Genomic DNA, 23,660 nt, shown 5'->3' on the forward strand with positions numbered 1-23,660 from the left:
ATAGATAGATAGATGCCAGTCAGAGTGGGCGGGGCCTGGACTGGAAAGAGGAAGTGGCTGAAATGAACTTCCTCTGGAGAAACAGAAGCAGCAACAGAGACCAGACGGAGGAGAAGCAGACGGCAGCAGGACTGGGTACTGGGTGTACTGCAGTATCTACTGTGTTGTAGTAGTGTGTAGTAGTAGTGTGTAATAGTGTGTACTGTGTGTGTAGTAGTGTGTAGTAGTGTGTAGTAGTGTGTAGTAGTGTAGCATGGAGGCGGTGAGCGAGGACGATCTCTGCTGGCTGCAGCTGGAGGACTTCAGGATGCTGCTCATCAAGACCATCGAGCCTTCAATCATCACTCCATACCTCCGCCAGTGTCAGGTAGAGCTGCTCCTCCTGCTCCTCCTCCTCCTCCCTCTCTGATTTGATTTGATTTGAAACTCTTTAAAGGGATAGTATCATTTTTTTAAAGTGTGGTTGTATGATCTACAAATAGCCCCTAAGTACTTTAATTGCAGTAGAAGACTCTCTGCACTCCTCCCGTTAGCAACGCCAGCCCATAATAGCCCTGCCCAGAGATTTACAACATACAGTGATGTGAACAGACCCAAAGAAACGGCCTATTTTCACGGCCTAAAAGAGGTTTTACCTGAAAAAAAATACACAGTTCCAACTTTCCTCCTCCTGAGGTTCACTATAATATAATTTTTTCCAGCCCTTCAAAGTGCAGGAAAAACAACTCTGTGTGGTAACGTTGTGTTATTATCTCATAGTGTGGTGAATGTGCAGCTCACAACTTGTCCACCAGAGCGTTGTGGAGTTGTTGGATTGTGTATTTGATGAGTTTGATGAGGGAAACCAAGAAATCCCATAATGAGCCTCCGTAGCGTAGCTCTGAGCAGCTCACGGCTCTGCTCCGCCGTTCTAAAAACAGCTTGCACCGACAATTAAAGGTAACGAACCTACTGCTAGGGATTATGGTGATGGACCAGTTTGCCAAAATGTTGAACTATCCCTTTAAAATGGGATGCACTGGATTTTGTAGGGGGGGATGGGTTGGGTGGGAGGTGTTTGTTTGTATATGTGTTCTGAGAAAATCTAAAATATTGTCTTTTTATATCACTGTCTCTTTGTACCTTGTTCTCAATAAAAAGATAATTTCCTCCAATAAAACCACCTCTGATTTACTTTCCTGCAGACGACATCTGAGTTGTTCTCAACAGACAGTTTATCATCCAGGATGGAGCCTAATAAATACCTCTATTGGTTGACTATGTCCAGAGCTGTGATTGGTTGTCTTGTGGTGATGTCACCAGGTGATCCGTGCGGAGGATGAGGAGCAGCTCTTCCATGACCCGGCCCTCGTCCTCAGGAGGAGGAAAGTTGGTGAGAAACAGGAGTTCTGTGATGCTGATGCTCAGTCCACGGCTGTTTTAGAAACCACATACTACTGTACTGTATACTACATACTGCATTTTATACTGTCTACTACATACTGCGTTAGTACTGTATACTGCATACTGAATGTAGTATTCAGAGATTACAAGTGGCATATAATGACTCTTTGAGAATCTTGTTAAAACAGCCCAGATGGACCAGCGCCACTGAAATGTTTGTGAATGCTCGAGTCAACACTCTCCAGTCGGTCTTAAGAAATATCATGTAGAAGTTCATTTGTCGTCTAAACAACTCAGAAAATCAGATTGTGATGGAACTGACAAACGTTGCATTTAGTGCCACACGTTACACGTCACTGTTCTGGAAACACTGGTATAAGTGTCTTTTAATAAGGGGCTGCTAGGCTACCCCGTATGTTGTTGTTGTCTGTTGTTGTATTGTTGTATTTTTAACTGGACCCAGAGTCTGTACTAATAAATTATCTATCTATCTATTCAGTCTGCTACTTCAGCAGACCGACGGTGTTCACACCACAGTAACAGTATACAAGTTTCTAGGAGTGGGAGAAAAAATCGATTCACATAAATATCCGGTATCTTTTTTGACGATTTTTAAATAAATTTTTTTTTTCAATAATCGATTTTCTTTTTGAATTTTTATTTTTATTTTTTGAAATTTTCTTTTTTGGGGGATTTAAAAAAAATATTGTGCAATGTAGAGTAGAGTCCAGGTTTTGAAAAGGGTTTAAGTTCCCTTTATAATGGAGTATGTTAATTTATAGACTCCTACAGTATTTGTGTGCAGATAAATGTTAAAAATGCTAAAGACTAAAAATCGAGAGAATTGGCAATATCGTAGAATCGCAATTTAAATCGAATCACCATCCAAAAAATCGTAGAAGAATCGAATCAGGAGAAAAGCGTATCGTCCCAGCCCTACAAGTTTCCCAGAATGCATTTCACGGCAACCGGTAGCGGTAGCTGTAAAACAGGTGAACAGCTGTTTTATTTCTCGCTCTAGCGCTGTAATTATGTAACTTTATTAAGTTTTAATCTTTTTTCATGAGAGAAAGTAGCTGTTTAGATCCCAGATATACGGCCAGTTTATCCAAACGACGGCTGTTTAGAAGTTTGCTCCGATGTTTTTCAGAGAAGTGAAGCTCTGCAGCGACCGGGACATCACAGAGACAGCAGCCGGTCTGCAGAGCTGCTCGGCCGGCCAACCTCCGTCGTCATCCCGGGGGAGAAAACCATCGCTAATTAACTTACCCGCAGGTTTTTAGAGGTTTACCACCGGCTGGTTAAATTATTTCTAGGAGATAAATGTTGGTCTCAGTGATGAAATCTAACAGCTGTATCAGTAGCATTAGTTAGTGTGAATGTAAAGTGAAGCTTCCTGTGTGTATTGGACAGAAGAGCAGCGCTGCCTCGGGGCTCTGGAGCCTACGGACACAAACCACCACATTTACATCAAGAAATACATGTTTTACAATCAACACATCAGTCTGCATTTTTATTTTATTAAACTATATAACATAGTTACGGTCCACGGCAAAGATACTTCACTACCGTCTTTGGTTACAGTTAGACGTCAGGGGCGCATTGGATTGTGGGATACAGTACGCAACGTAGACTGGTCAATCAGTACGACATCCAGGAATTTTTCACATACTGCAGATTTAGCTTTTGTTTGCATACTGCATTTTGGCCAAATCAGTACGTACTAACAGTATAGTATGTGGTTTTGAATACAGTCCATGTGTCCCTGACCCCTGACCTCTCTCTGACCCCTGACCGCTGACCCCTGACCTTCAGGCGCGCTGCTGGACACGCTGCAGAGGACCGGGGTCAAAGGTTACACAGCGTTCCTAGAGAGTCTGGAGCTGGATTATCCTCAACTGTACAGTCGGATCACAGGGAAGGAGCCCAACAAGACCTTCAGCATCCTGATTGGTCAGAACACCTGTCTGTCTGTCTGTCTGTCTGTCTGTCTGTCTGTCTGTCTCTACCTGTCTGTCTGTCTCTACCTGTCTGTCTCTCCACCTATCTGTCTATCTGACCACCTGTCTGTCTCTCCACCTGTCTGTCTCTCCACCTATCTGTCTATCTGACCACCTGTCTGACTCTCCACCTGTCTGTCTATCCACCTATCTGTCTATCTGACCACCTGTCTGTCTCTCCACCTGTCTGTCTGTCTCTCCACCTATCTGTCTATCTGACCACCTGTCTGTCTCTCCACCTGTCTGTCTGACTCTCCACCTATCTGTCTATCTGACCACCTGTCTGTCTCTCCACCTGTCTGTCTGACTCTCCACCTATCTGTCTATCTGACCACCTGTCTGTCTCTCCACCTGTCTGTCTGTCTCTCCACCTGTCTGTCTATCTGACCACCTGTCTGTCTCTCCACCTGTCTGTCTGACTCTCCACCTATCTGTCTATCTGACCACCTGTCTGTCTCTCCACCTGTCTGTCTGTCTCTCCACCTATCTGTCTATCTGACCACCTGTCTGTCTCTCCACCTGTCTGTCTGACTCTCCACCTATCTGTCTATCTGACCACCTGTCTGTCTCTCTACCTGTCTGTCTCTCAGACACGGCCGGTGAGTCTGGTCTGACTCAGTTCCTGATGTCGGAGCTCAGCCGCCTGCAGAGGGCGCTGCAGGAGGAGAAGAGACGTCGGCAACAGGCCTGCGCCGTCGCCAAGGAACAGGTTGGCATAGCGACCAGGCGAGTCAGCACCGCGGGGGCGGAGCCGGTGTCGGTACCAAATGTGTCCGGGGCCGCGACTGGCGATGACGTGGCACATCGTGATTGGTCGTGGTGGTGTAATGCGTTTACTTGGATGCTACCGCGGATGTTAGCTACGTTAGTCACTTCTCCATAGTAAATACTGGACTCATCTGTCACAGACACATCTCTTCTCAACAGTTTGACACCAAAATGGAAACTTTCAGACGGACACTTCAGGAGAAAATGAAGTTCCAGAACCAGAATGAAGTTCCAGACCTGTCTCTGTCTCAACAACACACTCTCGCCAGATTTGGCTCAGATCTCCATGGCAACGTCAAACAAACGTTGGTGAACGCCTGCGCTAATTACAGTATTTTAATTATTTTCGTCACTGTTAGTTGTGTAAATGTTTAATGTTATCATTAGAAAATATAAATAGCTCACTTTCGTCTACCTACAACTTTTATAAATCCTCACGACCAATCACGATGCGCCACGTCATCGCCAGTTGCCGCCCCGGACAAATCTGGCAGCCCGGACACATTTGGTACCGACGGTGTGACGGTGTGACGGTGTGACGCTGTGACGGTGTGACGGTGTGACGCTGTGTGACGTTGTGTCGGTGTGATGCTGTGACGCTGTGTGACGGTGTGACGGTGTGACAGTGTGACGGTATGATGGTGTGACGCTGTGTCTCCATCTCTAGGAGGCGTGGGCGCAGCAGCAGCAGCTGAGAGACGTGGAGCTCAGCAAGATGACGGAGCGAGTGCAGAAGCTGCGGGAGGAGCGGGAGCGGCTGAGTGAGGAGCTGAAGACGCTCCGAGACCACAACTACAGCCTGATGGAGGACATCAACCGCCTCAACCAGGACAAGAGCCATGCCCTGCTGGCCAGCCGCGACCTGCAGATAGAGGTAGGCCTGACCTTTGACCCCTGACCCCTGTCTGCTGGCCAGTTGCAACCTGCAGATAGAGGTAGGCCCTGACCTTTGACCTCTGACCTTTGTGCAGGTGGAGCGTCTGAAGAACACGCTGCTGAGAGCTGAAGGTCAAACTCGACTCCTGAGACGTCGAACCCTGAGACCACTGCAACAGGTTCACCAGACTGATGATGATGATGATGATGATGATGATGATGATGATGATGATGATGCTTCTCTCTCTTCTTCTGCTTGTCCATAAATATATATACACATAGAAGCCGCCTGTCACTACCCGATTTGCGACGCTACCCGATCTGTGACAAAACTGGTCTGCGCATGCGCAGACCGGCCGCCATCTTGGACAGCTGCCTACGGCAACTCCACTTGGACAAACTTCATTTGGGCACTGCCCGATTTGCGTACATGCTTAAAGTTCTGTGAATTTAAAATACGGTACTGTGAAAATGATTAAAAAATAAAATAAAATAAAATAAAAACCGCGGAAGTCCGTCATAAGACAGCCGCGGCAGACTCGTTTATTCAGTGAGTGTTGTGGTAGTTGTGATTGTTTGTGGTTGTCATGGTGATGAGGCCGGCGAGAAAAGAGGACAGTAAACATTAAAAGTCCGCCTGTGTTCCTGTTTTCTGAGCATCAAAATCCATACCACCACAACCAACCCTCAATTTACATTACTAATAAAGTATTTAAAAAAATAAATAAAAAGATAAACCGTCTCTGGCGACCTAAGTCAATTCAACTAAGTTTGTCCAAGTGGAGTTGCCGTACGTGGCTGTCACAAATCGGGTAGTGACACCGCCTCTGCTGTCCATCGGAACGATACGTCAACACGGCGGCCATCTTGGTCAGGGAGAAACCGTGTCTACTTACTGCATCAGTCAACAGAGGCAGAGGTCTATCAACCATTAACATCACCACAACTCACTGAATATTCAACCAAGTTTCAACTGTTTGGTTTATTATAAATGTCAGAGAGATATTTATGATTCAACAACAAAAAAATGTATACATTTTTTTTTTTAATTTGTATAATTTTTTAAAAATGTATTAAACATACACTTCCATATTCAGACACACACCCACATGCATCCATACACTAAAATGTGTTGTACAGGGTCTGACTGGTCTGACTGCTGGTCAGACATTTATATGTCTATGGTCAGAAACCCCTGACCAAGATGGCTGCCGTGTTGACGTACGCTGAGAAGCAGAAGGCGGCATCTAGTCAGCATATATAGCTACTGTATCTATAGTGAGTTTTATAAAGACGAATATGTAATGAGCTCATTTCAGACACGACTCTGCAGTTACTTACGTTTCTACTGTTACACAGATAAAACGCTGCAGATCAATGTCACCGTGATGCATTATGGGAGCTATGTATTACTTGGTCAGTGACCATCGGTTGTACTCTACTGCTCCTGCTGCATTGTGGGATACTATGAGTTGCCTATAGTTAAGTTATATACTATATACTGTATTACCTATTGTTAGATAATGTAAACACGGTGAGTAGAGAGTGATTATTCTGTCTTCACAGAGCAGGAGCCTGGCGCTCAGCGCTGACCCCTTCTTCCACCCCAACAAACTGGAGGAGGTGAAGGAGGAGGTGAAGGAGGAGACGCCAGAGGAGAAGAAGGAGGAGGAGAAGGAGAAGGAGAAGGAGGAGGAGAAGAAGGAAGAGAGTCCAGCTCTTCCTCAGATGAACCTCCTGGCTACGGTGTTCAGACTGAGGAGGGAGCTGCACCGAGCCGAGGAGCAGACAGCCAGGGTGAGACTTTCACAATAAGAGCCTCCATAGCAGACAGCCAGGGTGAGACTTTCACAATAAGAGCCTCCATAGACCTGAGCTGCAGGAAACAGGAAGCTGTTGGTAGTGTTTGTTTTCCTTTTATTTATATCATACACAGCAATGAACAGTTACAAAGAAGAAGAGATGAACTAGAAAAACCTGTAATCAATCAATCAATCAATCAATCAATCAATCAATCAATCAATCAATCAATCAATCAATCAATCAATCAATCAATCAATCAATCAATCAATCAATCAATCAATCAATCTAAAAACGTTATTTGTGGGGGCAATTTAAAAGAGCATTAAGTATCTTTACAAAAACAAACTTAAGAACACATCAGTCAAGGGTTTATAAACAGATAAAAAAACACAGTTAAGTGCTTAGTGTAGTACTATTGTAAAGTGCTTAAACAATGCAAAAGATTATATAGAAATATTACTTAAACAAAGAAATAAATAATATGATAAACAGAAGAATAATTAAATTAAAAAGAATGAAGCAAAAACAAATAAACAGACAGGGTTTTTTACTTGAAAATGGACATTTGTGCGTGTGGTATTTGGCAAAAAGAAAAATTTAATTATAAGGAAATATGCATCATTGTCCAATGAATAAAGTAAAATCTACCTCTCTATCAAAATAAATGTGAGCTAGTTTCTGGGTTGTGGTCTGTGCTGAGGGGCGTGGCCTCGGTCCAGGTGAGCTCAGGTGACGCCAGGTGTGTTGTTCCAGAGTCTGGAGGACAAGGAGGAGCTGGAGCTGCGCTGCACTCAGCTGAAGGGGGATGCTAAGATGTACCGCCAACGGAACAAGCAAACACTCCGACAGCTGGAGGAGGTGATCAGAGAGAGGGACAAGGTGAGTCGCCATGGTTACAGCCAGAGGTGGGGACTTGGACTCGAGACCTGAGACTTGAGCCTTGACTTGGACTCGAGTCCCGATGTTGATGACTTAAGACTTGCTTGATCAAATCAAAAAAAGACTTGGACTCGCTTGGGACTTGATGCCAAAGGCTTGAGACTCTACTTGGACTTGAGATCAAAGACTTGAGACTCTACTTGGACTTGAGAGCAAAGACTTGAGACTCTACTTGGACTTGAGAGCAAAGACTTGAGACTCTACTTGGACTTGAGAGCAAAGACTTGAGACTCTACTTAGACTTGATGCCAAAGACTTGAGACTCTACTTGGACTTGAGAGCAAAGACTTGAGATTCTACTTGGACTTGAGAGCAAAGACTTGAGACTCTACTTGGGACTTGAGAGCAAAGACTTGAGACTCTACTTGGACTTGAGAGCAAAGACTTGAGACTCTACTTGGACTTGCAACATCGGGACTTTCTCCTCCAGGTGCTCTAAGCCCCGCCCCCTGTCTGTCGTTTCAGGCTCTGTCGTCGAGGGCGGAGCTGCAGGAGGAGGTGCGGCTGCTCCTGCAGGAGAAGGACCAGTACCGGGAGCAGGTCCGGCAGCTCACGGAGCAGTCGGATCGGCTGGAGCTGCTCCTGCTGAGGTCACAGGGGGAGGAGCTACAGCTGAGGACACGCCTCCGCAGACTCAACTGCAACTCCCACCAGGTGAGCAGGTTTACAAGCTGTCATTCCGACATCCCACCATTCCAACATCCCACCATTCCAACATCCCACCATCGAGACAGACCACCATTCCGACATCCCACCATTTAGACATCTCACCATTCCAACATCCCACCATTTAGACATCCCACCATCTGACATCCCACCACTCTGACATCCCACCATTTAGACATCCCACCATTCCAACATCCCACCATTTAGACATTCCACCATTTAGACATCCCACCATTTCGACATCCCACCATTTAGACATGGCACCATTCCGACATCCCACCATTCCGACATCCCACCATTTAGACATTCCACCATTCAAACATCCCACCATTCAGACATCCCACCATTCCAGCATCCCACCATTTAGACATTCCACCATTTAGACATCCCACCATTCAGACATCCCACCATTTAGACATTCCACCATTTAGACATCCCACCATTCCGACATCCCACCATTTAGACATTCCACCATTTAGACATCCCACCATTCCGACATCCCACCATTTAGACATCCCACCATTCCGACATCCCACCATTTAGACATGGCACCATTCCGACATCCCACCATTTAGACATCCAACCATTCAGACATCCCACCATTCAGACATCCCACCATTCAGCCATCCCACCATTTAGACATCCCACCATTCCGACATCCCACCATTTAGACATACCGCCATTCCGACATCCCACCATTTTGACATCCCACCATTTAGACATCCCACCATTCAGACATCCCACCATTCCAACATCCCACCATTTATACGTTCCACCATTTAGACATTCCACCATTCCAACATCCCACCATTTAGACATTCCACCATTTAGACATCCCACCATTCCAACATCCCACCATTTAGACATTCCACCATTTAGACATCCCACCATTCCGACATCCCACCATTTAGACATCCCACCATTCCGACATCCCACCATTTAGACATGGCACCATTCCGACATCCCACCATTTAGACATCCCACCATTCAGACATCCCACCATTTAGACATCCCACCACTCCGACATCCCACCATTTAGACATCCCAACATTTAGACATCCCACCATTCAGACATCCCACCATTCAGACATCCCACCATTCCGACATCCCACCATTTAGACATCCCACCATTTAGACATCCCACCATTCAGACATCCCACCATTTAGACAGACCACCATTCCAACATCCCACCATTTAGACATACCGCCATTTAGACATCCCACCATTTAGACATCCCACCATTCCAACATCCCACCATTTAGACATACCACCATTTAGACATCCCACCATTCAGACATCCCACCATTTAGACATCCCACCACTCCGACATCCCACCATTTAGACATCCCAACATTTAGACATCCCACCATTCAGACATCCCACCATTCAGACATCCCACCATTCCGACATCCCACCATTTAGACATACCACCATTTAGACATCCCACCATTCAGACATCCCACCATTTAGACATCCCACCACTCCGACATCCCACCATTTAGACATCCCAACATTTAGACATCCCACCATTCAGACATCCCACCATTCAGACATCCCACCATTCCGACATCCCACCATTTAGACATCCCACCATTTAGACATCCCACCATTTAGACATCCCACCATTCAGACATCCCACCATTTAGACAGACCACCATTCCAACATCCCACCATTCAGACATCCTACCATTTAGACATCCCATCACTCCGACATCCCACCATTTAGACATCCCATTCAGACATCCCACCATTTAGACATCCCACCATTCAGACATCCCACCATTTAGACATCCCACCATTTAGACATCCCACCACTCCGACATCCCACCATTCCAACATCCCACCATTTAGACATCCCACCATTTAGACATCCCATTCAGACATCCCACCATTTAGACATCCCACCATTCCGACATCCCACCATTTAGACATCCCACCATTCCGACATCCCACCATTTAGACATCCCACCATTTAGACATCCCACCACTCCGACATCCCACCATTCCAACATCCCACCATTTAGACATCCCACCATTTAGACAGAATTGTTGGAAAATTGTTGGAATGATGGGACATTTGATATAAAGTTAAGTGTTGCCATTTAGACAATTAGAGGCCGATGTTGGACTGGTGGGATGTCGGAATGGCGGTCGCCCCCTGGTGAGGTTGAGGAGGAGGAGCCTGATGGAGGCGACCACGGTCACGCTGAATCCTCTCCCTGTCCGGGTGATGATGTCATGATGATGTCATGGTGATGTCATGGTGACAGCTGTATTTTCAGGGGGAGAGGAGTGTGAGCAGCGAGGAGGAGGAGCACCGAGACAACGCCATCAAAGGTCAGAGTTGGTCATGTGACCGGCTGTGTGTCATGTTTCCATTCAGAGCAGCCGGAAATAAATCCAAAACTCAGATTAGAAAACACCGATGCAACACAGTGAGGACAGGACCAGGCTGAATACTGAGTCTTTAAAGGGATAGTCCAACATTTAGTCACCATAACCCCTATAGTCATAGCAGTAGGTTCATCACCTTTAATTATCGGTGCACGTTGTTTTGAGATGGGCGGGGCAGAGACGTGAGCTGCTCAGTGAACACAATGGAGGTGAACGGTACAAACTCATCAAATACACAATCCAACAACTCCACAACGCTCTGGTGGACAAGTTGTGACCTGCACATTCACCACGCTATGAGATAATAACACAACGTTACCACACAGAGTTGTTTTAGAGGCGAATGCAGCCGGAACTACATTCCAGACACGGCTGCTGGGCGGAGGGATTTCAGGAGAGAAAGTAGTTCAGAGTATTTGCTTAAAGCAGAAGTAAGCGATCCGGTGGTTTTGTCTAACTTCCTGTCAGCAGATGGAGTTATCAGTCCCCGCCCTCGTCCCTACGTCACCACATTCACGCGCATCCCTTGGCTGCACACACAGAGAGGACCGCCCCTTTATGCCGTTCTCTCTCCTCATTGGATAAAGGTTGTAGGATACAAGGAAAGTTTTCTCCTGGGCTCAGAGCAGAGCAGAGTGACTGACAGACCCGTGTTTCAGACCAAACACTGTATAGAAGTGATTGCTGTCGGAAGATACAACTATTTAAGACTTAGATTAACACAAACATTCACCTTACTTCTGCTTTAATGTGTCGTAATGTAACATGATTATCTCATAGCGTGGTGAATGTGCAGGTCACAACTTGTCCACCAGAGCGTTGTGGAGTGATGACATGACGTGCTGTGTGTGCTGTGATTGGTCCTGACCGGCTGTGTGTGCTGTGATTGGTCGTGACGTGCTGTGTGGGCTGTGATTGGTCAGTGACCGGCTGTGTGTGCCGTGATTGGTCGTGACCGGCTGTGTGTGCTGTGATTGGTCAGGCAGCAGCGATGACGTGCGCAGTGGGACGTCGGGGGAGAACGAGGAGGCGGCGCTGCAGGAGCTCAGTCGGCCGTCGGACAGAAAGCTCAGCACCAGTGCATCATGGGTAATCTATACATCTATACATCTATACATCTACACATCTACACATCTACTCATCTACACATCTACACATCTACTCATCTATACAGAGCTCTGTTCACACAATAGTAAATTATTACTGACTCTACCTGTCTCTCTACCTGTCTGTCTGTCTGTCTGTCTGTCTGTCTGTCTCTCTATCCACCTGTCTCTCTCTCTGTCCACCTGTCTGTCTCTCTGTCCACCTGTCTGTCTGTCTCTCTATCCACCTGTCTGTCTGTCTGTCCACCTGTCTGTCTCTCTGTCCACCTGTCTGTCTCTCTCTCTGTCCACCTGTCTGTCTTTCTGTCCACCTGTCTGTCTCTCTCTCTGTCCACCTGTCTGTCTCTCTCTCTGTCCACCTGTCTGTCTCTCTATCCACCTGTCTGTCTCTCTGTCCACCTGTCTGTCTCTCTATCCACCTGTCTGTCTCTCTCTCTGTCCACCTGTCTGTCTCTCTGTCCACCTGTCTGTCTCTCTGTCCACCTGTCTGTCTCTCTATCCACCTGTCTGTCTCTCTCTCTGTCCACCTGTCTGTCTCTCTATCCACCTGTCTGTCTCTCTCTCTGTCCACCTGTCTGTCTCTCTGTCCACCTGTCTGTCTCTCTATCCACCTGTCTGTCTCTCTGTCCACCTGTCTGTCTCTCTATCCACCTGTCTCTCTCTCTGTCCACCTGTCTGTCTCTCTCTCTGTCCACCTGTCTGTCTGTCTCTCTATCCACCTGTCTGTCTCTCTGTCCACCTGTCTGTCTGTCTCCCTGTCCACCTGTCTGTCTCTCTGTCCACCTGTCTGTCTGTCTCTCTGTCCACCTGTCTGTCTGTCTCTCTGTCCACCTGTCTGTCTGTCTCTCTGTCCACCTGTCTGTCTGTCTCTCTATCCACCTGTCTGTCTCTCTGTCCACCTGTCTGTCTCTCTATCCACCTGTCTGTCTCTCTATCCACCTGTCTGTCTCTCTATCCACCTGTCTGTCTCTCTGTCCACCTGTCTGTCTCTCTATCCACCTGTCTGTCTCTCTATCCACCTGTCTGTCTCTCTATCCACCTGTCTGTCTCTCTGTCCACCTGTCTGTCTGTCTCTCTATCCACCTGTCTGTCTGTCTGTCCACCTGTCTGTCTCTCTGTCCACCTGTCTGTCTCTCTCTCTGTCCACCTGTCTGTCTTTCTGTCCACCTGTCTGTCTCTCTCTCTGTCCACCTGTCTGTCTCTCTCTCTGTCCACCTGTCTGTCTCTCTATCCACCTGTCTGTCTCTCTGTCCACCTGTCTGTCTCTCTATCCACCTGTCTGTCTCTCTCTCTGTCCACCTGTCTGTCTGTCTCTCTGTCCACCTGTCTGTCTGTCTCTCTGTCCACCTGTCTGTCTCTCTGTCCACCTGTCTGTCTCTCTATCCACCTGTCTGTCTCTCTGTCCACCTGTCTGTCTCTCTATCCACCTGTCTGTCTCTCTGTCCACCTGTCTGTCTCTCTATCCACCTGTCTGTCTCTCTCTCTGTCCACCTGTCTGTCTCTCTCTCTGTCCACCTGTCTGTCTGTCTCTCTATCCACCTGTCTGTCTCTCTGTCCACCTGTCTGTCTGTCTCTCTGTCCACCTGTCTGTCTCTCTGTCCACCTGTCTGTCTGTCTCTCTGTCCACCTGTCTGTCTGTCTCTCTGTCCACCTGTCTGTCTGTCTCTCTATCCACCTGTCTGTCTCTCTGTCCACCTGTCTGTCTCTCTATCCACCTGTCTGTCTCTCTATCCACCTGTCTGTCTCTCTGTCCACCTGTCTGTCTCTCTATCCACCTGTCTGTCTCTCTCTCTGTCCACCTGTCTGTCTCTCTCTCTGTCCACCTGTCTGTCTGTCTCTCTGTCCACCTGTCTGTCTCTCTGTCCACCTGTCTGTCTCTCTGTCCACCTGTCTGTCTCTCTGTCCACCTGTCTCTCTCTCTGTCCACCTGTCTGTCTCTCTGTCCACCTGTCTGTCTCTCTGTCCACCTGTCTGTCTCTCTGTCCACCTGTCTGTCTGTCTCTCTGTCCACCTGTCTGTCTGTCTCTCTGTCCACCTGTCTGTCTCTCTGTCCACCTGTCTGTCTCTCTATCCACCTGTCTGTCTCTCTGTCCACCTGTCTGTCTCTCTATCCACCTGTCTGTCTCTCTGTCCACCTGTCTGTCTCTCTATCCACCTGTCTGTCTCTCTATCCACCTGTCTGTCTCTCTGTCCACCTGTCTGTCTCTCTATCCACCTGTCTGTCTCTCTATCCACCTGTCTGTCTCTCTATCCACCTGTCTGTCTCTCTATCCACCTGTCTGTCTCTCTGTCCACCTGTCTGTCTTTCTGTCCACCTGTCTGTCTCTCTCTCTGTCCACCTGTCTGTCTGTCTGTCTGTCTCTCTGTCTGTCTGTCTGTCTGTCTGTCTGTCTGTCTGTCTGTCTGTCTGTCTGTCTGTCTGTCTGTCCTGCAGGAGAAGCAGACAGACGACTGTCTCTCCCGTCATCGACCCAACTTCAGGTGAGTTGATCTTCTGACCGCAGCTGTCGACCTGTCTCACCGCGTCTCACCGTGTCTCACCGTGTCTCTGTTTCCATGACGACAGAAAGAGGGCCGTCAAGAAGTCGGCCGCCAAGGACTTCACCTGTAAGCACTACACGGCCAGTAACCATGACGACGACAGCAGCGGCAGCGACATCACCCCGTCTGACTGAACACGGCCGAGGTCACGTGACCCGACGGCTGGAACCAGGAACCACAACACTCTGCTTTTTACTTTTACTCTTTTATAAACGGTTGTAGTGGACGTTCAGTTCACTGCTTGACATATGTAATGTGTTTCCAGGTCATTTTAATGTTTTATTCCTGTGACTCAGCGTTTTCCCAGCAGTAATAAACCACTGTTTAAACCTGGATCAGAGTTGTTCTTCTTCCATTAACATGACTGGAGATAACATCAGAGAAGTTAAATGAACCCCTTACCCTCCAACCTTTAGTTTCAGCTGAACTGTGATGTAATGTTCAGGTAGAAGTACAGTGAAGTAACTCGTACTTCATATGGAGACAGGCAGATACTATGTCGGCATCCAAGAGGTGGAGAATGAAATTCATAAAGTGTTCTACTGTCCTTTCTATAGAGTAGGGTAGATCCAAATAACAAAGTTGTGTGGTTAGATGATGCTGAGAAGTTAAAACATATTTTTCAGTTGAATATATTTTGATTTTCTTTATTTCTTGAAAAGGCTTGGGCAATGAGACGAAGAGCGATAGTTGAGTACTGAAAGTAATCTTAAATTGTTTATTTATATGTCACACCTGTGTGGCAGGTAACATCAACAGGAAGGACTGTTTTTTTTCTTGTATTTGTTATTAAATGTGTCTTGTAATCTCAAGACTACTGTCGAAAATGAGATTAAACTTGTAAAGAAATGGTTTGATGTAAATAAGATATCTTTAAATATAAGTAAAACAAAATGTATGATTTTTGGGAACCGTAAAACAGATACAGTAGTTAAATTGAGAATAGAGGATACAGAAATTGAAAGGGTGTTTGAAACAAATTTTTTTAGGTGTCATTATGGACCATAAACTGAATTGGAAAATGCATATTAATCATGTCAAATCAAAATTAGCCAAATCAATCGCCATATTAGGTAAAAAATATGTTGAACCAGCGTGCTTTGTATATTCTGTATTGTACAATGTTTGTTCCTTACATAACGTACTGTCTAGAAATATGGGGGAATGCTTATTCTACCCATACTAAACCCATCTTTATTCTTCAAAGAAGAGCTGTAAGGATTATCACTAAGTCAAATTATAGAGAACCATCAAATGAATTATTTATTAAATTAAGAGCCTTCAAATTTATGGACTTAGTGGACTATAAAATAGCATTGATAATGTACAAAGTGTATAACAACTTGTTACCTTGTAGCTGACACTATTATGGAATTATGTTTGGGATTTTGTGCAAAACGATATGATTTTCTGTTTGATGTTTTGAATGATGCGGTCTGAATACGTTGATCATGTAAGAGACGCCCAGTAACCATGACGACGACAGCAGCGGCAGCGACATCACCCCGTCTGACTGAACACGGCCGAGGTCACGTGACCCGACGGCTGGAACCAGGAACCACAACACTCTGCTGTTTATTTTTACTCTTTTATAAACGGTTGTAGTGGACGTTCAGTTCACTGCTTGACATATGCAATGTATCCAGGTCATTTTAATGTTTTATTCCTGTGACTCAGCGTTTTCCCAGCAGTAGGCCTAATAAATCACTGTTTAAACCTGGATCAGAGTCGTTCTTCTTCCATTAACATGACTGGAGATAACATCAGAGAAGTTAAATGAACCCCTTACCCTCCAACCTTTAGTTTCAGCTGAACTGTGATGTAATGTTCAGGTAGAAGTACAGTGAAGTAACTCGTACTTCATATGGAGACAGGCAGATACTATGTCGGCATCCAAGAGGTGGAGAATGAAATTCATAAAGTGTTCTACTGTCCTTTCTATAGAGTAGGGTAGATCCAAATAACAAAGTTGTGTGGTTAGATGATGCTGAGAAGTTAAAACATATTTTTCAGTTGAATATATTTTCATTTTCTTTATTTCTTGAAAAGGCCTGGGCAATGAGACGAAGAGCGATAGTTGAGTACTGAAAGTAATCATAAATTGTTTATTTATATGTCACACCTGTGTGGCAGGTAACATCAACAGGAAGGACTGTTTTTTTTCTTGTATTTGTTATTAAATGTGTCTTGTAATCTCAAGACTACTGTCGAAAATGAGATGAAACTTGTAAAGAAATGGTTTGATGTAAATAAGCTATCTTTAAATATAAGTAAAACAAAATTTATGATTTTTGGGAATCGTAAAACAGATATAGTAGCCTAGTTAAATTGAGAATAGAGGATACAGAAATTGAAAGGGTGTTTGAAACAAAAAATTTTATAAACTGAATAAATAATAAACTGAATTGGAAAATGCATTCGCCAGGCCATGTTTGTAAAAGAGATTTTTTTTTTTATCTCAAGCAATTTGCCTGGTAAAATAAAGGTAAAATAAATATTAATCTTGTCAAATCGAAATTAGCCAAATCAATCGCCATATTAGGTAAAAAATATGTTGAACCAGCGTGCTTTGTATATTCTGTGTTGTACAATGTTTGTTCCTTACATAACGTACTGTCTAGAAATATGGGGGAATGCATATTCTACCCATACTCAACCCATCTTTATTCTTCAGAAAACAGCTGTAAGGATTATCACTAAGTCAGCACACGACCAAACTTGTTCAGTCTTGCTTTTATCATCATAGAAATATTTCAAAGATTCGATCCTTTTTATCTTTTAAAGACACAGAAACGATTTTACATGCTTTTATTTCATCACGACTGGATTATTGTAACAGTCTTTTTACCTGTCTTAATCAAAAATCCCTGGACAGACTCCAGTCGGTGCAGAATTCTGCTGCCAGGCTTTTAACCAGAACTAAGAAACGTGAGCACATTACGCCTGTTTTAGCTTCCCTGCACTGGCTTCCAGTACGTTTTAGGATTGATTTTAAGATCTTATTAATCACTTTTAAAGCACTCAACGGTTTTAGTCCTGCATACATCACTGACCTTTTATCTGTGTACACTTCTGCTCGCACTCTGAGATCCTCAGATAAAGGTTTTTTAGCTGTCCCTGGGGCCCGACTGACGACAAAGGGGGAAAAAGCATTCTCAGTTCGGGCCCCAAAGCTCTGGAATGATCTACCGGAGGACATTAGGTCAGCTTCTTCAGTGTTGTGTTTTAAATCACTCCTCAAAACTCATTTTTATCGGAAAGCCTTTCCTGATTTTATTTGATTTTATTTACTTGTTCTGGTTGTCATTTTAATTGTTGTTACCTTGTTGTACAGTACCTTGTAACATTTGTTTTGAAAGGTGCTATATAAATAAAGTTTATTATTATTATTATTATAAGTCAAATTATAGAGAACCATCAAATGAATTATTTATTAAATTAAGAGCCTTCAAATTTATGGACTTAGTGGACTATAAAATAGCATTGATAATGTACAAAGTGTATAACAACTTGTTACCTTGTAGCTGACACTATTATGGAATTATGTTTGGGATTTTGTGCAAAACGATATGATTTTCTGTTTGATGTTTTGAATGATGCGGTCTGAATACGTTGATCATATAAGAGTGGGTGGTCCTGTGATTGGTTTCTAGTGAAACCAGAGTCACATGACCACACCCCCGAAACTGGGGGGGTGGTCATGTGACTAGGGGTCTGTATGGGGTTTAAACTTCCTGGGGAGAGCTCCCAAGACAGCATTGTATGTGGCAGATAGATTGTGTCTTAGGCAACCATCCCTGTTTAAAGAACAGTGACATCAGGACTGACACAAACTGGCTATTTATTTATGCTTTAACAGTTACCTCCATCCTAGTGTGGCCGTGTTTTTGGCCCCGGTGAAGAGGTTGTCGTTCAGACCACAGAGTTTTATAAATAAATTCCTCTGTCTGCTCCTTGCTCCCTACAACAAAACGACATGTAAAGCACATTTCCTGTTATGTCAACAGGTGAAATGATTGTATGATATTAACATTAATAATGATCCTAAGGTTAGCTCTGTATTCAATGCAAACGTTTACAGTTTTACAGCCTAGAAATACAGCGGGACTCACAACCCATCGTTAACGTTATATATCAGCTGCATTCAGCTTTGAGCACAGGAGAGGAGTGAACTGCAGCCTACACAACTTACAACAAGAACTAATTAACCTGATGTGAGGTATACCTACAACACCTCCACAGTTACAATGGGATATAAGTTACCATCCGAGCTTTAGGCTTTAACGTTAGCCTACTTTTAATAACGTTAACTGAGCTCCTCATATCAACAGGTTAGCCTTAAGCTACAACACGTAGCTGGTCCTACATACCGGTGGCTACGTATTAGCATTATTAACTTCACGTATTTTAACAGTCAAATATGTTATAAGGCCCCTTGAACTTCTGGCGTTAAGCAAAAACTCGTTACTTACATTTAAATGTGTATTCGGCACTGCTGCCGCTGCCGCCGGTACCTGAGCTGCTGCCGTTAGTCGCCGCCATTGTTGTTGTGAACAGCGGGCCGCAAAGCATCTTGGGATATGGGAGGCCGCGAAGGATACTAGCAGTGCATCCTCCGAATGCAGGGGAAAGGAGGACGCTGCAGGCTGCATCTGGAGGACCTTTCGAATTTGGACGAATTGGGACAAGACAGCCTTCGCGCAGCGCTGTGACGTAATCGGCCTTCAAATGCAGCCTTCGAAGGATGCAGCCCCTGAATTGGGACCATAGACTGTAAAAAGAATGGCCGTAGCACCGTGACGTCCCCCATTGGTTTTGGGGAGTCGTTTTTGTGACTCCAACATGGCGGCCTGAACAGCGCCATGTTGGATTGGCCGGCCGAGAACCCGCCCACTGGCCTCGAAGCAGCTGTCCACGGAGCTGCTCGGACCTGTCACTCAACGTTTCCGTGCCCTAATTGGCCAGAGTTTTAACCTAATAACAGTCAAACGGTAGAGTTTAAAAAAAATTCACCCCCCTCAGCGTGTGTGTTATACTCTACAACGGTAGAGTTTAAAAAAAATTCACCCCCCTCAGAGTGTGTGCGGGGGTAGAAATCGGTTGAGACAAAAAAACGTTCTGACACCAGGCTTTTAACATGTTTATTGAGGATGTAAAATCGGCGATTTTAACATGGGGGTCTATGGAGAATGCTGCTTTCTGACACCAGCCCCCAGAGGAAGCCGGGGGGATTGCAGTTTTTTGAACGCGGAAGTGAGCTTCACTTCTCAGACCCACAACTGCCCCCTTGATTGGGACATAGCTACAATAATCACCCGCAGTGGGCGGAGACAGCGACGCGCGGCACGTAGCCCCGAACGAGGATGTGACGCAATGACGTCGCGTTCTCATGCTGCGTTCGAGATGACTCGGAAGTCAGAAAGTCCCAAAACTCCGATATCCGACTTCAAAGCGTTCAAAGAGACGCACCACTGATCAACACTGAGGTTGCCATTATGTTATATTATGCAATGGTTTATCCATATATAAATTATTGTAACATCATCTGGGCCAGCACTTACCAAACTAAGCTCAAGCCCATATACCAGCTTCAGAAAAGAGCAGTAAGAATAATAAGCTGTGCTTATCAGAGACATTCTTCACAGCCTCTATTCCTTCAGTCGGGTATCCTCAGTGTTTATCAAGTGAATCATCTTCAGATTGGTTTATTTGTTTATGGTTCCCTAAAAAATCTCCTTCCATCATCTTTTCATTATATATTTGCATACAACTATCAATTTCACACCTATTCCACACGTAACTCTTGTCACCTTAGAACCCAATATTGTTGTACCTCTCAATCACAGTTCTGTTACTTTATCGTGGACCAAGAATATGGAATTTATTACCTGTACATTTTTTTGATTTATCTTTACAACAATTTAGGAGAGCACTAAAGTCTCTCCTGCTAACCAGCCAATACTTTCCACATGGTCTGCCTATCTAAACTGGGATTATTTTATATTTCTTATCATATGTTTATCAAGCTTTTTGTATTGCATTGTACAATGTTAAATCATGTTAAACCATGTTTGTATTTATTATGTATGAACAGTTTTTGTACCTCACAAATGTGTCTATGCCCATTAGCTTAGAACTGTAGTCGGAGAATGCCACCCTACAAGCCCCTGGAGGGTTTTTTGGCATTCCCCTTCACATTGTTTTGGATTTTATATGTTATATCTTTTTTAACTTTGATATGTGAAAATAAACAAACAAACCACGCCAGAATAACAAAAAAAAAAGACGTTAAAGTAGGCTACATGAAATAAAAATAAATAATAATAATAATAATAAAAGAATAAATAACCAAAACCATTTACTACCTACACCGAGACAAACTTTCAAATTCATATTCAAAGTGTTTCACGCAGCTAAGTTGCCTCGTATGTGAACACCTGCAGTCCCTCCACTCTTTTCCATGTTTTCCCCGTGGATGGTTTAATAGGAACTTTTTTTAATGCAATGAAAATGATTTGTTTTGCCCACAACATGCTTTCAGACAAAAGCAGGGCACAAAAAACAGCAGTGAACAATGAGTCTGTACTTCACAGTTCTTCTACTGTGTAATATTTTAAAGTGGGAGAAATAAACAGCAGTAAAAACACCAGTCTCTCCACTCAGATTATAACATCGTGGAAAAGCAAAAGATGATGCACGACAACCAAAGTTCTTTAGGCTTTCTTTTACTAGGCCTCAGGCCATCAGACATAGACACACACAGGGGGAGGGGTACAACACAAAAGCTCTTCCTCATATAGCCTAGACTTCCTGGATGCAGGGTGAAGCACCCCTGGAGCCTAGAGCTCCCTCTAGGTCAAGACTAAGCAAAGTCAGGATACTACATTCCTCCACAGATCATGTGACCTCCTCCCCTCCCCCCACTGCCTGTTCAAACTTTACTTTCACTTTTGAGCCAGCGTCTTTCGTGGCAGTTCTTTTTCACCTGTTAAGGTAAGGTAAAAGTTAAAATGTTTGATCGCTGATCAATATGGGCTGTAACTGCCTATCACTAATTACAGACTGTTAGATGGCGTTTTCTCCATAACTTCCAGTGTTTTAAAGTTCTTGTGTGAATGCGTATGTAGTAGGCTGTGTCTCCCAATATGTGTCCCCTGTGTTCCTTGTTTTTATCATGTAAAGCACTTTGAGCTGTCGTGGGCATGAAAAGGTCCATACAAATAAAGCCTGATTGATTGATTGATTGATCATCGATCAATACTGCGTATCACTAATCAATACCAATACTGCCTATCACAGATCAATACTGAACACCTTATGTTGTTATCAGGGTTTTCCTGAGACTTTACTGATGATTGATTTTCCAGTGTTGATCAATGTTCAGCAACAGGTTCTTCACAGTAACTGAGTACATTTAGTGCAGTACAGTTGTGAGGTATTTGTACTTTCCTTGAGTATTTCCTTGTTGAGCTACTTCCTGCTTGTACTGCAGCTCATGTACCTGACAGGTGAAGCTACTGGTCACTTTCCAGCTGCAGGTTGTAGATTAAAAACACTGTCTTTGTGTCCCCACCATTCATGTCTGTGATTACACACAGCAAACACTCTGGGTTATTGATTATTGGACACAAATCATCAATATTGTTCTGAAGAATGTTTTTAGAGCTGCAACAGTTTTACATTTTTCAAGCAGAAATGTTCAGTTTTTAGCCTCAAACACTGAAGAATTCCTTGTTTTCTTTGACTGTAAACTGAATGTTTTTGTCTCTTTGATTGTTGCTGTGGACAAAACAAGACGTGGCCTCAGACTGAGACCAACTTTGTTTCCTGAAATTTGATGGAGCAGACGATGAATGGATTGACAGAGACAATAAGTGAAGAGTCTTGTTCTATCTCTGAATTTCCAGTGAGTGAAATGACTGAATGTTGTGATAATGAAGCTGTGAGCTGAAATAAGTTTACTACCTACACTGGGACAAACTTTGCATTCCAAGTGCTTCACGTAGCTAAGGTGCCTAACGTGTGAACACCTACAGCCCCTTACTCTTTTTCCTGTTTTCTCCGTGGATGGTTTAATAGGAACTCTTTTTTTTTAAATGCAATGAAATGTATTTTATTTTGGCCACAACATGCTTTTAGACAAAAACAGGGCACAAAACAAAACAGCAGTGACCTTGTGCAATATAATCATACTAAAAACATGAGGCAGCTCATTACTGCTGCTTAGTGCCTACCCTCTACAATGCAGCCGTCTGGTCCAACGTAGAAACATGAGTCACAGTTCTTCTACTGTGTAATGTTTTAAATATTTAGGGTTCAGTGGGAGAAATAAACTGCAGCAAAAACACCAGTCTCTCCACTCAGATCTGCAGCTTCATGACGCCATCTAGTGGACTGATAGTAGAAGTACAGCAGCTGATGGCAGCTTCCTCTTCCTCACTGCTGTGTGACTGCATTCAGCTGACACTGATATGAAGCAGAGGAGAAGAGCCAATCAGTGGAGGAGCAGCTGGAGACATGATGGACATGTGAGCTGCTGTGCAGATGAATGATGTGTGTTTCCTCTGCAGGTGAAGCTACAAAGTGTGTGTGAGCTGATGTGGATGTGAGCTCAGCAGCATGGATCAGTGTGAGGACAGAGAGGAGGGAGCCCCTCCCTCTAAAACCACTCTGTGTGGGGGACGTCAGAGCCAGACCACAGACCACAGGTCAGAATTAAAACTGTCAGACTTTTCTCTCTAAAAGTCAGTTGTTGTGTTTATTAAAAAATTGAAGATATTTTTCATCAGTTTTTCTCCAACATGCAGATTTATCAGTTGTGTTGTTGTTTCAGGATGCAGCAGCAGAGACCAGACTCTCCTGAACCCAGCTGTCTGTCTTTAAAGAGCGACCGGTCAAAGGACTGCGGCATTAACTTTAAAGGAGGATGTGGATCAGCTGATCAGATGTAAGACAAAACTAGATTTCAAAGCTTTCGAGTCTCTGTTGAACGTTCTTCCTGTGGAGTCAAATTTCAATGATTCTCCATAAAATCAGAGTTATAACTCGGATACACATTGTCCCTACCTGAACATCCACATGTTAAAGGACAAGTGACGTCTTTTACAACCTGGACCTTATTTCTGGCATAAAATAAGGTCATTTACTCACCCATGTAACTCTGGTGTCACTTTGGACAATATT

At 44.4% G+C, this 23,660-nt stretch overlaps 3 protein-coding genes across 3 annotated transcripts in view; 2 read left to right on the top strand and 1 right to left on the bottom strand.

Annotated features, from left to right (window-relative positions):
* pomt1 (protein-O-mannosyltransferase 1) overlaps positions 1–23,660 on the bottom strand; it is a 187,590-nt gene that overhangs the window by 68,858 nt on the left and 95,072 nt on the right. The window lies entirely within an intron of this gene.
* On the top strand, positions 82–14,710 carry card9 (caspase recruitment domain family, member 9). The gene is made up of 14 exons (XM_083979034.1): positions 82–206; positions 248–367; positions 1,303–1,372; positions 3,199–3,336; positions 3,974–4,092; positions 4,819–5,025; positions 5,123–5,206; positions 6,594–6,824; positions 7,584–7,709; positions 8,235–8,423; positions 10,719–10,773; positions 11,813–11,919; positions 14,371–14,417; positions 14,503–14,710. Exons 2-14 carry the CDS (start codon positions 254–256, stop codon positions 14,609–14,611), a joined length of 1,596 nt encoding a protein of 531 aa, XP_083835160.1. The 5' UTR covers positions 82–206; positions 248–253; the 3' UTR covers positions 14,612–14,710.
* The window catches only part of LOC310991860 (uncharacterized protein), a gene marked incomplete at its 3' end in the record, with an annotated part of 138,445 nt that continues 136,199 nt past the window's right edge, over positions 21,415–23,660 (top strand). The window contains exons 1-3 of the mRNA XM_083979791.1: positions 21,415–21,470; positions 22,273–22,383; positions 23,048–23,185. Coding sequence (XP_083835917.1) covers positions 23,097–23,185 — 89 coding nt within the window. The 5' untranslated portion in view covers positions 21,415–21,470; positions 22,273–22,383; positions 23,048–23,096. The remainder of the gene's footprint in view (positions 21,471–22,272; positions 22,384–23,047; positions 23,186–23,660) is intronic.

This window comes from Trachurus trachurus (genome assembly GCF_905171665.1).
Source record: "Trachurus trachurus genome assembly, chromosome: 9".
Classification (NCBI taxonomy): Eukaryota; Metazoa; Chordata; class Actinopteri; order Carangiformes; family Carangidae; genus Trachurus; species Trachurus trachurus.

What these genes read in the sequence shown, in the direction of transcription:
- card9 (XM_083979034.1), top strand. Translation starts at nt 254, where the DNA reads ATGGAGGCGGTGAGCGAGGACGATCTCTGCTGGCTGCAGCTGGAGGAC. An exon ending in CATACCTCCGCCAGTGTCAG is followed by an intron (nt 368 to 1,302) that starts GTAGAGCTGCTC and finishes TGATGTCACCAG; the next exon opens with GTGATCCGTGCGGAGGATGA. An exon ending in TCAACTGCAACTCCCACCAG is followed by an intron (nt 8,424 to 10,718) that starts GTGAGCAGGTTT and finishes CTGTATTTTCAG; the next exon opens with GGGGAGAGGAGTGTGAGCAG.